The sequence below is a fragment of the Haematobia irritans genome, chromosome 3, assembly GCF_050003625.1.
Source record: "Haematobia irritans isolate KBUSLIRL chromosome 3, ASM5000362v1, whole genome shotgun sequence".
Classification (NCBI taxonomy): domain Eukaryota; kingdom Metazoa; phylum Arthropoda; class Insecta; order Diptera; family Muscidae; genus Haematobia; species Haematobia irritans.
The window spans coordinates 200671627-200690225 of record NC_134399.1 but is presented as its reverse complement, the minus strand read 5'-3'; the positions used below and the strand labels follow the sequence as shown (position 1 = coordinate 200690225).

The following is an 18599-nucleotide window of genomic DNA, read 5'->3' as shown; positions in this document are numbered from 1 at the left end:
TTTTATTTCTATCGGAAATTTTGTCAAAATTTTATTTCTTTAGAAGTTTTTGTCAAAATTTTCTTTGGTATTCGAAAATTTTGTCAACATTTTACTTCTATAGAAAATTTTGTCAAAAACTTTATTTCTATAGGAAATTTTGCAAAAAATTTATTTCAGTCGAAAAATTTTGTCAAAATTTTATTTCTATCGAAAATGTTATCAAAATTTTATTTTAATAGAAAATTTTGTCAACATTTTATTTCTATAGAAAATTTTGCCAATATTTTTTTCCATAGAAATTTTTTTTTTTTTTTTACTTCTATAGAATTTTACTTCTATAGAAAATTTTGTCAAAAACTTTATTTCTATCGAAAATTTTGCAAAAACTTTATTTCAGTCGAAAATTTTGTCAAAATTTTATTTCTATCGAAAATGTTATCAAAATTTTATTTCTATAGAAAATTTTGTCAACATTTTATTTCTATAGAAAATTTTGTCAAAATTTTTTTCCGTAGAAAAATTTTTTTGTTTATTTCTATAGAAAATTTTGTAAACATTTGATTTCTATAGAAAATTTTGTCAAAATTTTATTTCTATAGATAGTTTTGTCAAAATTTTACTTCTATCGGAAGTTTTGTCAAAATTTTATTTCTTTAGAAATTTTTGTCAAAATTTTCTTTGATATTGAATTTGACACAACTGTTAAATAGACAAAATAAAACAAAAGCTTAAGTATGACACAAAATAATTTCATTGTTAGATCTTGAAAATAAAACTTTATAAACTTGTGATAATATCTATGCCATCACTCAGTTTTAATGCTAAATATTTTTTTCTTTTCTTCTCATTTCAGACTAACTCGATTGGACAAGCGTTTGAACAAAAAGCTCTGGTTGCTGAGAATTGCTTTGTAGCGTCTGGAGAAAAAAACAAAATTTCGTTTTAACTTAAAACGGGAATAGAATAAAAATAAAAATGATGGAAATATAAAGTCCTGTTACTACTTAACTAAGGCGTAAAGTCTTTATGAAGACGAACAAGGAATAGGAAGAAAGTTGTTAAAAAAAAAAAAATTTTCTGCTTCCCAACCAACATTCATAGGATATTACAAAAAAGTTTTCAAGAAGCATTAAGCCCTTGTCATAGGCAACCAAGAGGGACGTCTGAGAAAACTAAAACGAAAAAATATAAAATTCCCAAGAAAATTGCGCCAAAACAAGGCAAACATTTTCTAGATTTTGCCATCAGACAAATAATTCTGGGAACTGCATTTTTACATTTAAAATCCTAGCAACGACATACAAGTGGGAAATATCATTGCAATTTAAAAAGCACTTCAATGCTCTATGCTCCATGGTCAATGAACCAGGACACTTGGGGTGTCTGAAACATTTGTGGGGTGGCCAGGCTAAAATCTTGTAGACAAGAAGATACACCCAATAAAGTTAATTTATAAGTGAATGCCAAAATTTTCAAAAAAAAAAATAATCTTTCTAAGAAGACTAAGAAAAAACAATGAACCCCTAAACGTATGCAATAGATTTTATGGTGAATTCTTTATGCAGCAAGAGAGTTAGTGAGAGTGAATCAAGCAATAAGCCAACGAATATGTATTAGTGCTTGTGTGTGTGAGAGAGAGTTAATATGCTCGAATTATTAATCATATGCTATTTTCAATTAAAATAACACAATGACAAATAAAATTAAAGTGCATATTAATGAATAAATTTAATTGCTATTGACAACTGGCAGACCACTACTCATCCTGGTCCATTTTTCCACTTCTCTCAATCCCTGGCCTTTACACCTCGCATTCTCCCTATAAAGGCCATATATCGCGTATATATCAATAAAAGTGGTTTTTGGCTTTAAGCCTTATTTCGAATAATATTTACGTAAAAATTATCAGAAAATACAAATTTTTGCATATTTTACGAATGAATGGTCAAGCAAACAACAAAATGAAAGGACAACAAATAGCCACAGGACAAAAGTTCATTTACCATCATCATCAGCAACAACAACAACAACAATCAAACGACCAACAATAATAATACTAAATTATTTATAATATTTCACCAATAGTTATTGTTGTACTCACACAACATTTCGTAGTTTATTGTGGTGTTCGTTGTGGGTCGTTTTCGACATTTCCGGTCCAGTGTTCAGTGTTGCAAACAATAACTATAGCGAAAAATACGGCATCAATAAAAAAAGAACAAAAATTGTGATTTTACTTCCATCACTCTCTCTCTCTCTCTCTTTTTCGCGTCTCTCTCTATTCTGACTCCTCTTGATCGCTTCATTTTATGCTATACATTATGCATCCGGTTGTGGCTATAATGAATCTCCTGCAAACCCCCAAAGTAGCGACAACATCTGCTGTCACCTGCTGGCTGGCCTTTGGTCTATTTGGATTATTAATAACTTTGCCAGGTAAGTTTTGTTTACACTTTACTTTACTGTGGGTTTATTTTGTTTTCTGTATTATTCCCTGCTACTTCCGTTTCCATTTCAATCAGTTGGTGTCAGTTACAAAATGTTATTAACACATACACACATACAGGGACTTGAAGTTTGGGAATACCCTGTTGGGGTGTAATTTTTGTGTTGGTGATTTCTTTATTAATGAGAGTTGGTGTTTGTTTTTTTTTTTTTTGGGGAGGAGGGGGTATGCACAGTGGGACCTCAAAATAACCAATTTTGAATGTTGTGGAAAAGCTTCAATGTGAAATGGTTAACAAAATGGTGAAACTAAAACCTTATTAGATATGAGGTTTGTCTTTCATTTGAAGAGATTGGGCAACCCTAGAGTTGGAATCTGCCAACTGCCATATCTATGGTAAGGCTTGACATTTTTGAGGTCAGAAGGTTTTTTGTGTTGTTTAAAGCAACTTAAACAAGTAAGTAAAGGCTAAAGTCGGACGAGGCCGACTTATTATACCCTGCACCACTTTGTAGATCCACATTTTCGATACTATATCAAATCCGTCAATTGTGTTGGGTGCTATATATAAAGGTTTTTGTCCCAAATACATACATTTAAATCTGACTCCATCTGAACAAAATTTATAATCTATAGACTTAAAATTTAAGTCGGCTATTGCCCTGGGATGATACACTATGTTAATTAAAACAAGTAAGGAAAGTCTAAAGTCGGGCGGGGCCGACTATATTATACCCTGCACTTTATAGATCTAAATTTTCGATACCATATCACATCCGTCAAATGTGTTGGGTGCTATATATAAAGGTGTGTCCCAAATACATACATTGAAATATCACTCGGTCTGGACAGAATTTGATAGACTTCCACAAAATCTATAGACTCAAAATTTAAGTCGGCTAATGCACTAGGGTGGAACACAATGTTAGTAGAAAAATATGGGAAACATTTAAATCTGAAGCAATTTTAAGGAAACTTCGCAAAAGTTTATTTATGATTTATCGCTCGATATATATGTATTACAAGTTTAGGAAAATTAGAGTCAGTTTTACAACTTTTCGTCTAAGCAGTGGCGATTTTACAAGGAAAATGTTGGTATTTTGACCATTTTTGTCGAAATCAGAAAAACATATATATGGGAGCTATATCTAAATCTGAACCGATTTCAACCAAATTGGGCACGCATAGCTACAATGTTAATTCTACTCCCTGTGCAAAATTTCAACTAAATCGGAGCAAACAATTGGCCTCTGTGGTCATATGAGTGTAAATCGGGCGAAAGCTATATATGGGAGCTATATCTAAATATGAACCGATTTCAACCAAATTTGGCACGCATAGCTACAATGTTAATTCTACTCCCTGTGCAAAATTTCAACTAAATCGGAGCAAAAAATTGGCCTCTGTGGTCATATGAGTGTAAATCGGGCGAAAGCTATATATGGGAGCTATATCTAAATATGAACCGATTTCAACCAAATTGTCCACGCATAGCTACAATGTTAATTCTACTCCCTGTGCAAAATTTCAACTAAATCGGAGCAAAAAATTGGCCTCTGTGGTATATGAGTGTAAATCGGGCGAAGGCTATATATGGGAGCTATATATAAATCTGAACCGATTTCAATCAAATTTGGCACACATGACTATGCTACGAATTGTACTTCGTGTGCAAAATTTGAACCAAATTGAACCAAAACTCTGGCTTCTAGGACCATAATAGTCCATATCGGGCGAAAGATATATATGGGAGCTATATCTAAATCTGAACCGATTTCAATCAAATTTTGCACACTTAACTGTACTACTAATTGTACTCCTAGTGCAAAATTTCAAACAAATTCGGCCAAAAATCTAGCTTCTGGGACCATATAAGTCCATATCGGGCGAAAGATATATATGGGAGCTATATCTACATCTGAACCGTCTTCAAGCAAATTTTGCACACTTGACTATACGACTAAGTGTTATGTTTGTACAAAATTTCAAACAAATCGGTATAAAACTCTGGATGCTGAGTCCATATTAGTGCATATCGGGCGAAAGGTATATATGGGAGCTATATCTAAATCTGAACCGATTTCTTCCAAAATCAATAGGGTTCTATTCTGACCCAAAACAGGAACTTGTGCCAAATTTGAAGGCGATTGGACTTAAATTGCGACCTAGACTTTGATCACAAAAATGTGTTCACAGACAGACGGACGGACGGACGGACAGACGGACATGGTTATATCGACTCAGGAACCCACCCTGAGCATTATTGCCAAAGACACCAACTTATAATACCCTGTTCCACAGTAAGGCGCAGGGTATAAAAAACACAGCTATAGGAAACATTTTAATCCGAACCAATTTTGATGCAACTTCGCAAAAGTGTACACTAATAGAAAAAATTACGTTCCATAGTCGTGAACGGACGGTGACAAAATGAAACGGCAACGTTCACAAAAAATCAAAACGGAATGTTCACAATTTCGTCCACGGGCGTACACGATTTCATGAACGGCATTCGTTTTTCTTGGGCCATGAAATGTCTTAAAATAATATTTAGACGCTATTATGGCAACTCCCTCGGTGGTGCAATGTGCTAAGGCGACTGTTAACACGTATGGTGCAGAAAACACAGGTTCGAGTCACGCCAGCGGAAATCTTTTTTTTTAATTTTGTTTATAAAGTCGTAACCATAACGTTTTCAGATCATGAACGCTGGTTGTTGTTTTGACAACGCATGGTGTAATTTTATCGTTGTCAGATTGACACCGCCTGTTCTCAGTTTGACACCACATGTGTGTTGATTCCCTTTCATGAACGAATCGTTTTGAAATGAGCACGCCGTGCACGATTTTTTCTATGAATGTACTTATGATTTATCGGTCGATAGATATGTATTAGAAATAAAGGAAAATTTGAGTCACTCTTACAAGTTTTCGACTTAGCAGTGGCGATTTTATAAGAAAAATGTGGTTATTTTGTCATTTTTGCCCAAATCGGAAAAACGTATATATGGAAGCTATATAGAAATCTGAACCGATTTCAACCAAATTTGACACGCATACTTAGTATTTTAATACTACTCCCTGTGCAAAATTTCACATAAATCGGACTCCCACTTTGACCTCTGTGGTCATACGACGGAAAATCGGGCGAAAGATATATATGGGAGCTATATCTAAATCTGAACCGATTTCAATCAAATTTGGCACACTTGACTACACTAATAATTGTACTTCTAGTGCAAAATTTCAACCAAATTGTTATATAAAACTCTGGCTTCTGGGGCCATATAAGTCCATATCGGGCGAAAGATATATATGAGAGCTATATCTCAATCTGAACCGATTTCAATCAAATTTGGCACACTCGACAATAGTACTTATTGTTCTCCTGGTGCAACAATTCAAGCAAATCAGGGTAAAACTCTGGCTTCTGGGTCCATATAAGTGCATATCGGGCGTAAGATATATATGGGAGCTATATCTAAATCTGAACCGATTTCTTCCAAAATAAATAGGGTTCCATTCATTAATAACATTAATATGTTTGTTTTATTTGAACATATTATATGTTTGGAAGTATTTTGAGCCCAAAAATATTATATGCTTGGAAGAATTTTTCCCAAAGACAATTGTGCTCATTGCCTAACATGCTCGTAATTTTCACTTCGACGAAATATTTTAGTTCTTGGCACCTTTTGCTGTAATACAAATAATGTTGAAGAAATTATTCACTTTTATAAATTTTTTAAATTTTACCTTTCACCTGCACGGAGCTACGTAGCTGTTATAGTCACCAGTAGATAATTATCGTTATAAGTTACATTTATATAGCATAGTTTGCAGCGCCTACGAGTCCATGCAAACATAACATTATTTAACAGAAACATACATTTGCTTGCCACGTGGAGCAGCGGTTAGCATGTCTGCCTTGCATGCAAAGGGTCGTGGGTTCAATCCCTGCTACGACCGATTTTTTTTTTTAATTTACACATTTATATTTATACTATATTAAATATTTATAATGAAACTTCGAAATGTGAGTTATTAAAGATTTATAGTCAGTAACAGTGCTTGATATAAACGAAATTGGCTGATTTTTGGATAAAATATTATTTTTTTTATTGCAAAAATAACAATTTTGTAAAAAAAAATAATTTTTGGTACAAAACTTTAAAATTTGGAAGGAATTCAAAAACTCTAGCAAAAGAAAAACGTGGAGTCGTGTATAAACATACATAAATAATTTTATAATATAAACATAAATCTATTTGGGCGTGAACAGTTTTTTGCTAGCATTTAACACCATCGCTCTAAAATGCCTTTTATTTTTCGTTAATAATTCTGTTTAAAGAAAATAAACTTTTTAAATTATTTTAGCTGCAAAACTCGAACTTAATGCCCGCTTTTATATTTAAAGGTGTCCGTCAACTACTCGTGGACTACTTAATAAAAAGAGGAACTAAACTTTGTTTTTATACATTTTACTGTGTAATTTTTCACTATTTCCTCCTTATTTCATTTTACTGTACCAACTCTAAAAAGAGTATAGTGCCCTTTCGTTATTTTAATGAAGACCCCTGATTTCTTTTAACGAACCAAGAAAAAATTTGTGTCCATAATGCCAAAATGATAAACACATGTCCACACATACATAAACTGCTGCTCTCAAGGCGAAAACATATGTCAACTCTCTTTATTCAAATTAAATAATATTTAGACTTAAGCATATCAAATTTTTGGCCTTATCATAAAACAGTTTTCCAAAACAACATACAATCGGTTTCACAGAAATTGTTCTCTTTTGATTCTTTCGCTGTGTTATGTTGATATCTTTTGTCAACTCTCCTGGTTTCGATCTATATTTCTTTCGCTATACTCTCTGTGTCGCTTTGAATAAAATATCACAACATATGTATGTTTAGTCGCAATTTGTAAATTTATATATGTTTGCATTCAAACATAGGATTTGTATGAAACATTCATGCCCCAAACATAATATATTCTAACATAGTAACATAGATGTCCCAAACATTTAGTGTTACTTTAGTAACATTACATGTTTGCACTTGAATATATTGTGTTTTAAAATTGTGCCCGAAACACATTTTATTTATATCGGAACATATTAAAAACATATTTTTCTAACAGTGTATGCGTGCTAATTTTGGTTGAAATCGGTTCAGATTCTGATATAGCTCCCATATATATCTTTCGCCCGGTTTTCCGTCATATGACCACAGGGGTAAAAAATGTAATCCGATTTACGTGAAAATTTGCACAGGGAATAGAATTAACATAGTAACTATGCATGTGATACTGCTTCCATATATATGTTTTCCGATTTAGGCAAAAATTGCCAAAATACCCACATTTTCCTCATTAAATCGCCACTGCTAAGTCGAAAACTAAAAAAAAAAAAATGACTCAAATTTAATACACACCCAGCAAAAACTCTCATTACCCGGTAATCTTGTAGGTAAGCCGTTTTAAAAAATAATAACCACTTATTAATTGGCATCGCTCCGGATTACATTTACATACGCATGTCCTAGGAGGAAAGTACTTCTCCCCAGGCATACTTTCGGCCATGAAATAAGTAGTGCTTTTAAAGCATATAATAACCTAATATGTAATCACTTATTCGTAGATACACCAAAGCTTGGAAAATAGCCACTTATTGTCTCAGGCAACCAAATCTCGAAAATATTGATTTCTATCGCCGATTACAATGGATCAAAATATGGCGAGTAATGCTGTAATAGGAGCACTACACCCAGAAAAAAGTGCCTTCGAAACTAAAGGAAAAAATATTCATCAATTTAGATTAGCCATTTTATTTGCATTAAGTTAAATTACACTAGTTTACACTGAAAATGTACACTTGATGAGAGTCGACTATTCTTATGTATTTTGATCTGCTGAATTCGAAAAAAAAATGTTTAAAAATTTTTTTATGGAACAGTTTTTGAGATATCCTGTTATTTTTATTTTTCGCTCTTTTCTCTCTAAACAAATTATATTTCGAGTTGAAAATGTCCGATTATATCGTCGTTGGTACTTAAATGAAAGCTATTAATTAATAACGAATAATCGTGTATAATTGGATCTGTGATAAGTTAAGTGGTTCAACATTTTCGATGCGAAAAGCCAAATTTTCAAAAAATTTACAAAGGACCTTTTCCGCCAGAAAAGTATAAACCATTGAAAAAACGTCTGGAAGAGAAGTTCATGATCGTATAGATGATACTCTAAAGTAAGTAATAAGATCAATTAGAAGAAAAACGACCGAAAAATGTCGTTCCATTAAAAAAAAAATAATTTTTTTGAAAACAGCAGATCAAAATACATAAGAAAAGTTGCCTTTCATTAAGTGTATATGAATTTTTTATTTTTTGTAAACTAGTGTTATTGTGTGAAATAATAAAATTTACTTGCTTCAGTAAAAAATCCTAAACTGAAAGCAGTTAGGAATTGTTCATTAGCTAGAATAAGGCATGGCATTTTACTAATACTGTTTTCTTCGCGGGGTATACGAATTTACTACTGAACAAGAAAATTTTATTCACTGATAACAAAGCATTCGTAAAAATGAACAAAAACCGAACTAAAACTAAAACCAAATTTAGTAAAATTTCATATAAAATGATAACTCTGACTTCCTTTAATATAGAAAGCTTATCATACATACGAATAACACTTAGCATAGAAAAATATTTCAGTTCATTCGTACTAATAAGTATTCAATCCTTTCAATTCTATTTTATTAAGCCAACTGCCTAAAAATTTGAGAATAACAATTCGAAAATTATTAGGCATTATATTTATTTTTGTCATTACAAGTAAGTCATTATAACACACCGCAATGTAATGCAACGTGTAATGACAGCTTTACTCCTGGTAATGCCAATTGTAATGAGATGTGGTTACCTAGTTTTTGCTGGGCATCTATCGATCGATAAATCTAAATACGTTTTTTACTTCTTGTTAACAAAAACAAAAAAAAAAAAAACTTGCTAAAAATTTATTGGGGATTTTTGGGGATGAAAGCGTTCCATTTGGGGACAAGAGCCCAAAAAATACTGGCAACGCTGGCTAGAACGGGTCAATTTACACCTGCATATTCTCCGTATTTCTGCATAAAACCCCGTAAAACCAGTTGTTCGATTTTTTTTTTTTGAATTATAAAGGACACTTGGAAAGGACGTGTGGAAACCAAAGAGTAAACAAGTATATACGGCTGTAAGTTCGGCCAGGCCGAATCTTATGTACCCTCCACCATGGTTTGAGTAGAAACTTCTACGAAAGACTGTCATCCACAATCGAATTACTTCGGTTGTGGTATCTTAAAACTTCTTAACATCGTTCTCTAAATTGTGAGTTATTCATATGTGGTATATATTAGACAAAAGTAGGTAAGTCTACAAATAATTACGAATCGATATGGACTTTTGCACGGTACGTAGGGAGCCAGAATTGAAATATGAGGATCGCTTATATTGGGGCTATATACAATTATGAACTTAATATGGACCAATTTTTGTATGATAGGGGATCGATTTATCTGACTCGGAGGAAATTTGCTCCTCCAAGAGCTTCCAAAACCAAATCTCGGGATCGGTTTATTTGGGGCTATATATCATTATGGACTGATATGGACCACTTTTGCCATGGTTCTTAAATATAATTTACGATCACCACGTACCAAATTTCAAGCAGATCGGATGAATTTTGCTTCTCCAAAAGGCACCGGAGGTCAAATCTGGGGATCGGTTTATATGGGAGCTATACATAATTATGGGCTGATAGGAACCAATTCCTGCATGGTTGTTGGATACCATATACTAACATCACGTACCAAATTTCAACCGAATGGGAAGAATTTTGCTCTTCCTTGGGGCTCTGGAGGTCAAATCTGGGTATCGGTTTATATGGGGCCTATATAATTATGGACCGATTTCGACCAATTTTTGCATGGTATTAACACCACATACCAAATTTCAACTGAATCAGATGAATTTTGGTCTTCCGAGAGGTCAAATCTTGAGATCGGTTTATATGGGGGCTATATATAATTATGGACCGATGTGGACCAATTTTTGCATGGTTGTTAGAGACCATATGCTTACACCATGTACCAAATTTCAGCCGGATCGGATGCAATTTGCTTCTCTTTGAGGCTTTGCAAGCCAAATCTAGAGATCGGTTTATATGGGGGCTATATATAATTATGAACCGATGTGGACCAATTTTGGCATGGTTGTTAGAGACCATATACCAACATCATGTACCAAATTTCAGCCGGATCGGATGAAATTTGCTTCTCTTTTAGGCTCCGCAAGCCAAATCTGCGGATCGGTTTATATGGGGGCTATATATAACTATGGACCGATGTGGACCAATTTTTGCATGGTTGGTAGAGACCATATACTAACAGCATGTACCAAATTTGAGCCAGATCGGATGAAATTTGCTTCTCTTAAAGCAATCGCAAGCCAAATTTGGGGGTCCGTTTATATGGGGGCTATACGTAAAAGTGGACCGATATGGACCAATTTTTGCATGGTTGTTAGAGACCATATACCAACACCATATACCAAATTTCAGCCGGATCGGATGAAATATGCTTCTGTTAGAGGCTCTACAAGCCAAATCTGAGGGTCCCTTTATATGGGTGCTATACGTAAAAGTGGACCGATATGGCCCATTTTCAATACCATCCGACCTACATCGATAACAACTACTTGTGCCAAGTTTCAAGTCGATAGCTTGTTTCGTTCGGAAGTTAGCGGGATTTCAACAGACGGACGGACGGACGGACATGCTTAGATCGACTCAGAATTTCACCACGACCCAGAATATATATACTTTATGGGGTCGTAGAGCAATATTTCGATGTGTTACAAACGGAATGACAAAGTTAACATACCCGTGTAAAAATTGGAGGATCCAATCCTATCTAATAATATCAAATTGGATCTAATTGGATCTGTTCAGATATTGGTTCAGACATAATTAGATATGCACAGATATGCTATATATGGTGCTAGATCTGGTTAGATATAATTGCAGATATCATCATATATAGTATAATATCTAATTATATCTGGCATATCTAATAATATATGCTTGGATAGGACCATATATAGCACTATATCTAATAAGATATGGTAGATATAACATCATATCTGACTATATATGGGGTTAAATACGGTCCAAAATATAATAAAAAAAATCATTAACAAGTTAAAAAGATTTTTGAAATACACGTCTAAACCTCAATGTCATTATGTCAAATGTCAACGCCGTCAGGGGCATCACTTCTAAACAAATTTAACGCAAGACTAGCTGAGAAAATTAAGAAATTTAATATAATTGTTTTAAATGTGTTCCTTTGAGAAAGTGTATATGGTTTCCTTTATTGCATAGATTATGGAGGTAAGTAGATTGTATTTGTTATTTCCTTAGTAGTAATTTTCATATTGTTTTACTATTTTCTAGATTTGGAAAAAAAGGAAACCTCAGTGGTGTACTGGTTAACATGCCCGCCTTGCATTCAAAAGGTCACTGGTTCAATCCCAGTTCCGATCAACACCAAAAATTATTTCGGCGGTGGATTATCTCCTCGCAGTAATGTTGGTGACATTTCTGCCTCAAAGATTCTCTAAGTTGTTTCAGCGCAACGTGAAATGCCGATAAGACTCGATTATAACAAGGAGGTCCCATGTTATTGAGCTAATTAGTGAATCGAGCAGCAGTCAGTGATAAGTGAGATGTTGATCACTGTGATGTCATGATGGTCTGAATAGTATGTATGAGCCTAAAATAACAGCCTATCGCTATACCTAACCTAATCCCGAATACACTTTAAATGTGAGTATTAAAAGCAGCATAAAATTATATGGCAATTTTTATTGCAACTTAAAGAAGAATGATCCAAAACAATACTAATACTTGCTTACATAGTTCAATATATTTCCATATTAGTTTATTCCTATATTTGTTTAATAATTGTTTTTTTACTTAATTTCATTGCAGATTGCCTTAACGCTGTAATACTTTAGTCGCGTGTCTAAGTCCAAAGCAGAAGAAACAAACGAAAAAACCCCTGGACAACACTCTAACTCAACTGTCAATACTCTTATAGAGCTTTGATGGATCAATTTAAATTAAACATATTTATTATGCACATACTTTTTGTCTGTATTATTAAATAAAACAATTGATCTCATTTTATATACAAATCATGGGCTTTTATGTGTTGAAAGATCTCGAAAGATACAATTGTATCAAATAATATACAATTATATCAAATTAGATCTGATTAGATGTGTCTCATTTTTGAGATCTGATCAGATCCAATTTCATAGTATTTAGATCTGACCAGATATAACCATTTTTCGGATCTGCTCAGATCTGACCATATCTTGGCTCAGATCTAATCATATCAAATCAGATCCCCCAATTTTTACACGGGTACCCACATCCTATGGTGGAAGGTATTAAAAAGGCGTACTTAAGATCCTATTCCAATAAAGGGACTTTCCCTGACCCGAATCTTTTAAAAAAGTACAAATCATTTCGAATTTTTTTCAGAAAGTATTCTGTGAATGATAGGGTTGGCTAATACAACGAAAAATGTTTATCGGAAGGCACAACTAAACGGGCATCCAACAAAATGCAAAGGTTTTAGATGGTATAGAAAATGTTGGTCGTCCCCGTTCCACATCCTTATTTCTTCTGTAGTGTACTACTGTCATAAAATCCACTGTGTATATTACTAACGTCGCTAACGTCGCTAGCGGCGAGCCATCGTAAATCGTCAAATTACCAAAATATCAAAATCAAAGTAAATACTTAATGAGCTTAGTATTCATTGGGGCCTCCGCAATAACACCAAAAGCTTAAGTAATTATCCATTTACAATTCTAATAAAACCAAAATCCTATTGAAGTTAAGCAAAGTAAATCGAAGTCAATACTCTACTCTGGTAACAAAATAAAAATACATAAAAACTTTATAAGCAAATAAATCGCAAAACTTTCACCCCCATCTCATATTGAAATATCCAAAGTTTTCTAATTTTTGCAACACTGTGCCAACACTTCATCTAACAATGTGGCGAACTTTGATACTAACTCCCCCCACACCGATGGATGATGTTTTGTTTCTTCAACTACAATTACTTAAAAATGGCGCTGAAACTTTCTTTGGTAAAAGGGAATTCCCCAAGAAATCTTGCTCAACTGTTCTAGATATTTCTCACTTGAGCCCTGATTGTTTCTTAAAGTGGTGTTGTTGCTGTTAAGGATTCTGGGTGGTGGTTTGGTGGGGGGAGGGTTTTTGCTAAGTGAGCAATAGAGTTGTAATTTTCATATTTTTCACCAAGTCCTTAGTGACCAAAAGTGGCGGAAGAAACCGGAAAGAAAACAGAAGGAAGTCAACCAAAGTACAACTGAATTTTTGACATTAACACTCAGGTAAACACACAAACACACACACACAAACATTTCCAAGCAATTTGTCATAATTATTTGAACATTGCAACAGCCTGGCCCTGGGAGATACTTTAGCCACCCTCTAAAAAATCCATTCGGCTATATGCTGCTGATGGGGAAAACGCAAAAACGTAAAGGTATTCTCTTAATGAATATGGTGTTTGTGGCAAGCAAAACCTCCTGTCGTTGGTCGTTGGGGTTAAAGTTTTGCATATTTTTGGTGGTTTCCAATGCTTTTGTTCCAGTAGCTACCAATGAATAAATGATTTAAATTGAGTGTCAATTATGCTGTGTCGTGTGCGTTATGTGAATCCATATCCGGTGACCAATTGTTGAAAGCTGCTTCTGATTTCAGTTTCATGAATTACCAATGAAGTTGGATAATTGTGATTTATTGTTCGATGAAACTCTTTAATTATCAAATTACTGGCATCAAAAAGGGAATAATGAGATGAGTGTGGTTGCCAAACAGTTTTTCCCTGATATCCTATGATTAAATTGGAATTGTACACCGCGAACGCGGTATTAACGAAGTATCATTGAATGGGTGGAAACATTACAGTTGAAGAACAATAAGTGTTTGGATGATGATTATATACATTTGTCATTTTTGACAACATTTTCAATAGAAATAAAATTTTGACACATTTTTCTATAGAAATAAAATTTCGACAAATTTTTCTATAGAAATAAATATTTGACAAATTTTTTTATAGAAATAAAATGTTGACAAAATTTTCAATAGCAATAAAATTTTGACAAATTTTTCTATAGAAATAAAATTTTGATAAAATTTTCTTTAGAAATAAAATTTTGACGAAATTTTCTTTAGAAATAAAATTTTGACAAAATTTTCTATAAAAATAAATTTTGACACAATTTTGTATGGAAATAAAATTTTCACAAAATTTTCTATAGAAATAAAATTTAGACCAAATTTTCAATCGAAATAAAATTTTGACACATTTTCTATAGATATAAAACTTCGACAAATTTTTCTATAGAAATAAAATTTTCACAAAATTTTTTATAGAAATAAAATTTAGACAAACATTTTCAATAGAAACAAAATGTTGACACATTTTTATAGATATAAAATTTCCACAAATTTTTCTATAGAAATAAAATTTCGACAAATTTTTCTATAGAAACAAAATTTTGAAAAAAATTTCTTAGGAAAAAGATGTTTCTTAGAAAAAAACGAAATAAAAGTTTGACAAATTTTTAACACAAATACAATTTTGACAAAATTTTCTATAGAACTAAAATTTTACAAAATTTTCTGTAGATATAAAATATTAACAAAATTTTCTATAGAAATAACATTTTGACAAAATTTTCTATGGAAATAAAATTTACTATAGAACTACAAATTTGACAAAGGTTTCTCTAGAAATAAAATAAAATTTTATTTCTATAGTAATGTCATTTTGATGCAATATTCTATAGAAACAAAATTTTGACGCAATATTCTATAGAAAAAAAATTTTAACACAATTTTCTATAGAAATAAAATTTTGACAAAATATTCTAAATAAATTTTAACAAAATTTTCAATAGAAATGAAATTTTCACAAAATGTTTTTATAGAAATAAAATTTTCACAAAATTTTTTATAGAAATAAAATGTTGATAAATTTTTGATAAAAATAAAATTTCGACAAAATTGTCTGTGGAAATAAAATTTTGATAAAATTTGTAATGGAAATAAAATTTTGACAAAATTTTCCAAAGAAATAAAATTTTGACACAATTTTTTATAGAAATAAAATACAATTTTTACATAATCCTTTATAGAAATAACATTTTGAGAACATTTTCTATAGAAATAAAATATTGACATAATTTTCTATGGAAAAAAATTTACTATAGAATTAAAATTTTGACAAAAGTTTCTATAGAAATAAAATAACATTTTATTTCTATAGATATAAAATATTAATGCAATATTCTATAGAAATAAATTTTGACGCAATTTTCTGTAGAAAAAAAATTTTGATAAAATTTTCTATAGAAATACAATTTTGACAAAATATTCTTTAGAAATGAAATTTTACAAAATTTTTTATAGATATAAAATATTGACAAAATTTTCTTTAAAAAAAAAAATTTGACAACATTTTTTATGGAAATAACATTTACTATAGAACTAAAATTCTGACAAAATTTTCTCTAGAAATAAAATAAAATTTTATTTCTATAGAAGTAACATTTTGATGCAATATTCTATAGAAATAAAATTTTGACAAAATTTTCTATAAAAATAAAATACAATTTTTACATAATCTTTTATAGAAATAAAATTTTGAGAACATTTTCTATAGAAATAAAGTTTTGACATACTTTTCTATGGAAAAAAATTTACTATAGAACTAAAATTTTGACAAAAGTTTCTATAGAAATAAAATAAAATTTTATTTCTATAGAAATAAAATTTTGATGCAATATTCTATAGAAATAAAATTTTGACAAAATTTCTATAGAAATAAAATTTTGACAAAATATTCTATAAAAATAAAATTTTGACAAAATTTTCTATAGTAATAAAATTTTAACAAAATTTTCTATAGTAATAAAATTTTGACAAAATTTTCTATAGAAATAAAATATGTACAAACTTTTCTATAGAAATATAATACAATTTTTACATAATCTTTTATAGAAATAACATTTTGAGAACATTTTCTATAGAAATAAAATTTTGACAAACTTTTCTATGGAAACAAATTTAGTATAGAATTAAAATTTTGACAAATATTTCTATAGAAATAAAATAACATTTTATTTCTATAGAAATAAAATTTTGATGTAATATTCTATAGAAATAAAATTTTGACGCAATTTTCTATAGAAATAAAATTTTAACAAAATATTCTGTAGAAATAAAATTTTACAAAATTTGTTATAGATATAAAATATTGACAAAATTTTCTATAGAAATAAAATTTTGACAAAATTTTCTATGGAAATAAAATTTACTATAGAACTAAAATTTTGACAAAAGTTTCTCTAACAATAAAATAAACTTGTATTTCTATAGAAATAACATTTTGATGCAATATTCTATAGAAATAAAATTTTGACGCAATATTATATAGAAATAAAATTTTGACAAAATTTTCTATTGATATAAAATTTTTACAAAATATTCTATTGATATAAAATTTTTACAAAATATTCTATAGAAATAAAATTTTAACAAAATTTTCAATAGAAATGAAATTTTCACAAAATATTCTAAAGAAGTAAAAAAAAAATATTCTATAGAAATAACATTTTTACAAAATTTTTTATAGATATAAAATATTGACAAAATTTTCTATAGAAATAAAATTTTGACAAAATTTTCTATGGAAATAAAATTTACTATAGAACTAAAATTTTGACAAAAGTTTCTCTAGCAATAAAATAAAATTGTATTTCTATAGATATACAATTTTGACGCAATATTCTATAGAAATAAAATTTTTACAAATTTTTGTATAAAAATAAAATTTGTACAAAATATTCTATAGACATAAAATTTTAACAAAATTTTCAATACAAATGAAATTTTCACAAAATGTTTTTATAGCAATGAAATTTTGTTAAAATTTGTAAAGAAATAAAATTTTGATAGAAATGATGATTTTTTGATAGAAATAAAATTTAACAAAACTTTCTTTAGAAATAAAATTTTGACAAAATTTTCTATAGAAATAAAATTTATTGTTGTTTTTATACCCTCCACCATAGGATGGGGGTATATTAACTTTGTCATTCCGTTTGCAACTCATCGAAATATTGCTCTAAGACCCCATAAAGTATATATATTCCGGGTCGTGGTGAAATTCTGAGTCTATCTGAGCATGTCCGTCCGTCCGTCCCTCCGTCTGTTGAAATCACGCTAACTTCCGAACGAAAATAGCTATCGACTTGAAACTTGGCACAAGTAGTTGTTATTGATGTAGGTCGGATGGTATTGCAAATGGACCATATCGGTCCACTTTTACGTATAGCCCCCATATAAACGGACCCCCAAATTTGGCTTGCGATTGCTCTAAGAGAAGCAAATTTCATCCGTTCCGGCTAAAATTTGGTACATGGTGTTAGTATAGGGTCTCTAGCAACCATGCAAAAATTGGTCCATATCGGTGCATAATTACATATAGCCCCCATATAAACCGATCCCCCGATTTGTCTTGCGGAGCCTCTAAGAGAAGCAAATTTCATCCGATCCGGCTGAAATTTGGTACATGGTGTTAGTATATGTTCTGTACTGACCATGCAAAAACTGGTCCACATCGGTCCATAATTACATATAGCCCCCATATAAACCGATCCCCCGATTTGGATTGCGGAGCCTCTAAGAGAAGCAAATTTCATCCGATCCGGCTGAATTTTGGTACATGGTGTGAGTATATGATCTCTAATGACCATGCAAAAATTGGTCAATATCGGTCCATAATTATATATAGCGCCATATAAACCGATCACCAGATTTGACCTCCGGAGCCTCTTGGAAGACCAAAATTTATATGATTCAGTTCAAATTTGGTACGTGGTGTTAATATATGGCCTCAAACACCCATGCAAAAATTGGTCGAAATCGGCCCATAATTATATATAGGCCACATATAAACCGACCCCCGGAGTTGACCTCCGGAGCCCCTTGGAAGAGCAAAATTCATCCGATTC

At 31.2% G+C, this 18599-nt stretch overlaps 1 protein-coding gene across 1 annotated transcript in view; it reads left to right on the top strand.

Moving 5' to 3' along the window:
• nAChRalpha7 (nicotinic Acetylcholine Receptor alpha7) overlaps window positions 1-18599 on the top strand; it is a 961296-nt gene that overhangs the window by 5663 nt on the left and 937034 nt on the right. Inside the window, exon 2 of the mRNA XM_075302219.1 lies at window positions 836-2418. Within this exon, the coding sequence (XP_075158334.1) occupies window positions 2292-2418 (127 nt within the window). The 5' untranslated portion in view covers window positions 836-2291. The remainder of the gene's footprint in view (window positions 1-835; window positions 2419-18599) is intronic.